This window comes from Arachis ipaensis, chromosome B05, assembly GCF_000816755.2.
Source record: "Arachis ipaensis cultivar K30076 chromosome B05, Araip1.1, whole genome shotgun sequence".
Classification (NCBI taxonomy): Eukaryota; Viridiplantae; Streptophyta; class Magnoliopsida; order Fabales; family Fabaceae; genus Arachis; species Arachis ipaensis.
In genome coordinates, this window is record NC_029789.2 from 146,628,159 (window position 1) to 146,633,568 (window position 5,410).

General features: G+C 31.3%; 1 protein-coding gene across 3 annotated transcripts; it reads left to right on the forward strand.

The window, feature by feature from the left end:
- Positions 718–3,855, forward strand: LOC107644804. Of its 3 annotated transcripts, none has more exons than XM_016348729.2 (2): positions 718–1,061; positions 2,100–3,855. In XM_016348729.2, exon 2 carries the CDS (start codon positions 2,114–2,116, stop codon positions 3,317–3,319), a length of 1,206 nt encoding a protein of 401 aa, XP_016204215.1. In that variant the 5' UTR covers positions 718–1,061; positions 2,100–2,113; the 3' UTR covers positions 3,320–3,855. The 3 variants fall into 3 exon arrangements, with proteins under 3 accessions (XP_016204215.1, XP_016204213.1, XP_016204214.1); XM_016348727.2 differs by having other exon boundaries at positions 719–1,075; XM_016348728.2 differs by having other exon boundaries at positions 719–1,068.

Here is a 5,410-nt window from a genome sequence, read left to right on the forward strand (position 1 = left end):
CAATATGATGGTTGTGAGTATCATGTTTTTTCTTGATGAGGGGGCTCGAACTCTAACTTCAACATTTCAGAAAAATTTTGAAACTCAAGCGGTTCGGTCGAACTGGTCTTATTGAGTTTGATCAATTTTAACCGGTTTACTCTAAATTTGACCGGTTCATATCGATTCGTTGTTTTATTCGGTCAAATTATCGGGTTAGACTGGCTTAGGATCCGGTTTACCAAAAAAATTTTTGGTCGAACCGACCGATCCAGTTTTACTAACAATGGTGTCACCAACTCACCATACTTAGTAGGGTTGACAGCTTGGAATTCCCCTACAACATGCTGTCTTTTATTTATAATGATGATATAGGATAGGATAGGATATAGGATATAGGATGTTCACTTTCCCTTTTCGATTTCACGTTTTGTTCGTTTCTCGTGATTATTGGGAGATCTCTTTTGCTTTGTTGGGTCCTTATAATATCAATATAGACACCTGTTTCGTTCTATTTCTATTAATGAAATATCATTGATTTTGAAAAAAAAAAAATTATTTTTGTTATATTAGATTAATTTAATTAGAGTTGGTTAATAAAAAAATTTAGATGTATAATATTATTAAGTTTATATTATTTAAATTTTAAATTTAAAAAAATATATTTTTATATTTTTTAAATTAAATAATTCAAAACACATGTATATATCTTTGAGCAACCGAAATCAAACCGACATCTTTCTTTGCAAATCTTTGAAACGGCGCCGTTTTTTTTTTCTTCAAAAAGAAAACCCAGCGCATAACACCCCTACCCCCAACCCTTTTTCACTCTCTCGCACCCAGCAGAAAACCCTAATCTTCTCTTCGAATACGAAGAACAGCCACCATCCTTCTCTCCCTTCTCTCTCTGTCGCCCTCTCTGTCCGAGCTCTCTCTGTCGCTGCTCCTCGCCGTGGGTAGTCGCCGCTTCTCTGCTCCTCGCCGTGGGTCGTCGCCGCTTTTCCCCTCCTCCCCGTGCGTCGTTTCTGCTTCTCCCCTCATCGCCGGCGTGGAGTCTCTAGTCTCTGCTTCAACCCTCTCAGGTCTCAGGTCTCAGGTCTCAGTCTCTAACTCTCCCTGATTCTATCTCCCTGACTCTATCCCTCTAAAATTTGAAATTTATTCTAAACATGCATATGATGTATTATTGAAGATTCTGCTGAATTTTGAGATATTAATGTTTTGAATTTTTATTTGAATTGAGTCCGTTGATATTGAATTAATTCTGCTGAGATTGAGTTATAAATTCAATTGTTTAATTTATTAATTCTGCTGAGATTGATTTTTAAATTCAATATGTTAAATTTGTTTTGGTTGTTTAATTTATTAATTCTGCTGAGATTTATTTTTAAATCCAATATGTTAAATTTGTTTTGGTGAATTGTTGTTTTGCTGTTATTGATTCAAAATGAAAACATTGCCACAATTCTGAATTGAATTTCCTATATGGCTTCATTTGATTTGGTTGAATTATGCTTATGATTTCGTTGGATATATGATTTGGTTGAACTATGGTTATGATTCTTTGATGCAGCACAGAGTGACTTTTTTCTAGGGTTTGGTTTTGACGATTATTATGAGTACTTGTTTGGACGTCATTATTTTGAAAAAAAATTTTTTTTTTCAATAAAAAAAAGAAATAAAAAAAAGATTTTTTTATTTTTTAACGTATTTGACAAATTTAGTAAAAGTAAAAGCTACTAGAAAAATAAAAAAAATCTTTTTTGAAAAGTGGTAATTTACATCTTTTTTTTAAAAGATCTTTTTTTCCTTAAAAAAAAGGGATGTTTTTCATGTAATAAATAAACAAAGACGTACTTTTATATCGTTATATCCAAACATAATTGATAGATAAAAAGATCTTTTTGCATGAAATATCCAAACATAAAATTATTTTTACTTTTCCATAAAATCTTTTAAAAATAAATAACTCAAAAAAAAGATATTTTTTAGAAGTTCACCCAAACAAGCTCTGAATCCTTTTTCGTGTTTGTAGTTTTATTTGTGGGTGGGAGTGAATTGACGTTTATTTTCTATGAATTTTCAAATTCTTGGATCTGACTCTTTGTAACTCAACATAGCTCGAGTCAGAGACATGGACGAGATTAATCGATGGGCAGACATCGATGAAAATTTGTTGAAAGAAATTTCAAAACGGTTCCATGCCTACGATGATTACATCCAACTTCGATTGGTTTGCAAAGAGTGGAGCTTGAAACTTCCAAAGATTCCCAATGGAAACAAAATTCCGTGGTTATTGTTACCTGACGAAACTGTCAAGAATCATTCATACGAAGACGAGGAGATTTATCATCTCATGCAATTAGCTGCTGCAGATGATGAAACTCTTGATACTTGCGCCCTTGAAGAGAAAGATATTTACCATGTCAAGCTGCCAGAGATGCAGTCGGACAACAAGTTCATCCGCGGTTCTGGTCATGGATGGTTTATTGTCCAATCCATATCTGATGGCACTATGCAAATGTTAAATCCATTTACAAATCGTAGATCGTATCTTCCTCCAGTCTCAGCTTTTCCCGATATAATTGATTACCAGCCTGATAATCATGGGGATGAATACACACTGTGGGATTTTCGTGACATTAGGAGCACCATGGAAAGAGATTTAGTGCATAGACGCCATGTTTATAAGGTTATTATAAACTCATCTCCTGAGCATGACATTGAAAATTTTATGGCGGTAGTGATATTCGGACCTAACCGGAGACTGGCCTTTTACAAGCCTGGCAATATGAGATGGGTAGAATTTCCGACAAGAGATAAGAGGTTTGATGATGTAATATTTTTCCAAGAAAAGATATATGCCATAAACAATTACGGGCAGCTATATGAATTTGATACAAAGACAAGAGCAGGGCTCAAGGGAGGAATCCATGAAACCAGACCTCCATCTAAAATTTTCTTAAGCCCTCTCAGGCATAAATATCTTATTGGGTGCCCCAATGGAAGCTTATTGATGTTGGTAAGACATATAGAGAAAAAAGGCAAAGAATTTGAAACTTCTAAATTCGATATCTATGAGTTAAAAAGAAACAGGAAAAAATGGTCAACATTAGATAATTTAGGTAATTATATACTAGTGATTGGATTTAATTCTTCTGTTCAAATTCCTGTGCCTTATCTAAGCAAAGGAAATCAGATTTGGTTTACGGATAACCTATCATTATATTACGGTCCTGTTGCTCAAGATATCGGCATCTTTGACTTGGACCATGGAAGTTTCCAGAGAGTATTGTTAGCGGTGAAGTTCCTTTGTCCTCCTGTTTGGTTGTTGCCCTAATTCATACTCTTTAAGCTTTTGTCTTTGTACTTTAATCTTGTCAAATTTCAAGTCTCTTAATTTATTTAGACGATTTGTTATATATCCTTGAATATTAGGTCTTCAAATTCTAACTGTACCATTCTCCATGTATGTTGAATATATGTTTTCAAATTATTATTAAAGCACTAGTTTGTGCGTTATTCAGATTTAGATTTAATTTAGAGAATTATTAGAGGGCGAGTATAATTTTATTAATTTTAGCCAACATTTGTAATGAAATGAAAATGCCGGACTTGGTTAATCTGGTGTATAACTTTTTTGAGGGATGCTAGAGTGAGAGATTCAACATTTATTGTTTTAAAAAACTCTCATGTCTTGTATTTTAATAAATGTCCTTTCAAAATTCATTTGGTATATGTCAAACCAGATGATGTGAGGAGTTATTTTTATGGAATATCAAATAAGGGGTTGTATGTACCATTACAAGTCTCATGAACCGAGATATTAAGTGTGTGTGATATTAAGTGTGTGTTTGGATTATAGTTTACACTTAGGTGTTTGGATTATAGTTTATAAATAGAAATTTGCATAAAATTGATTTTGTAAACTTGATTTTATAAAAAAGTAAGTTTGTATTAAGGTGATTTATGTTTAGTAATCTTTATATGAAAAGTAAGTTTGTGTTAAGGTGTTAAGGTTATTTATGATTTTCTTTTTGTTTGTTCATCTCAAAGTTGTTAGTATTCTTTTGTATCTTTCTTCATTACTTTTCATTAAATGCAAATTCAACTTGTGTAGAACATACACCTAATTCAGGAGTAAAGTAACCATTGTCATGTTTTGCTCAATAATTCAAGGGTTTGAGCACCTAATCCAACTTGCTTTTTAATTGGCTCTGTTATCAGTACTTTGTCATCAACTTTTAGGGAGGAGTCATAATTACAAATAGCCCTATAAAAGTAATGCATGCTAGATCCACAAGTCTTTTGTGCAAGAATATTTTAAATTTTGAGTATATACTTAAAGGTGAATTCTATGATGTAGAAGAAAGATTTTTTCTATACCTATATATTTGTGTTGTCAAAAAAGGTTATGAGACAAGTGTGTAGAGAGAGAATGTAGTTAAAGATAATCTATTCATAGTAACTGATACTCTGACAGACTTCATATGTTACATCAATATCACGTGATGGTGGTATATAAAAGAAGCTACTTAATTGTGTTTGTTATGATTAATTATTAAAAATGATATTGGGCTTGGTTGTAGTTGTGTTTTTAGTTTAAACTATTTTGAGAAAATAAAAATAAATTTTGATTGTGGATTAACCTATTGTTAAGCTTGCAAAAGGACTATATGTATTCATTAAAGTAACTCCACTAAACTTGCATAAAATTCAGACTCTCTTTTTTCATGAATTAATTTCTTTTATTCACATATGAAAAATTAAACTTAACTCCCAAATATTTATTAATAACTACTTATTTTAATATGTATATATAATTATATATCCATATATAAATATATATTTAATTATTTATATATAAATAAATTAATATTTTTATTGAATAACTATGTACAGTAAAAGATTGATATTAGTGAAGGATAAAATTAAAATTTATTTCTATGTATCGTTTTTGTCCCCAATATTTTCGTCCTATTTAAATCCCCAACGTTTTAAAATCGTCTCAATTTTATTCTGTCATCAATTTCGTTAACATATTTTTAGCGGTAGGACAACATTGAGTCAATTTTGAAACGTTAAAGATTTAAATAAGATGATTCAAACGTTAGGGACAATTTTAAAACTTACTCCAAATGTTAAAGATAAAAACGATACTCTACTCTTATTTTTAATATCAAAATGCTTCATTCAACAAAATCGTAGAAGCTAGACTCTGTTTAGTCAATATTTTAGAATAGAAATATAAAAAAAAAATTGAAGGACAAACAAAATTTTAGAAGAAATAAATTATAAATGCAGGCGTAGATAGATAAATATTATTTAGAATTAAATAAATTTCAGTATTTATTTATTAATTATTACTATGGAGGCGTGTGCTGTTGATTAGGGGTGCACATGACCTGGTCCGGCTCGAAAGTTTGGCCCA

What these genes read in the sequence shown, in the direction of transcription:
- LOC107644804 (XM_016348729.2), top strand. Translation starts at nt 2,114, where the DNA reads ATGGACGAGATTAATCGATGGGCAGACATCGATGAAAATTTGTTGAAA.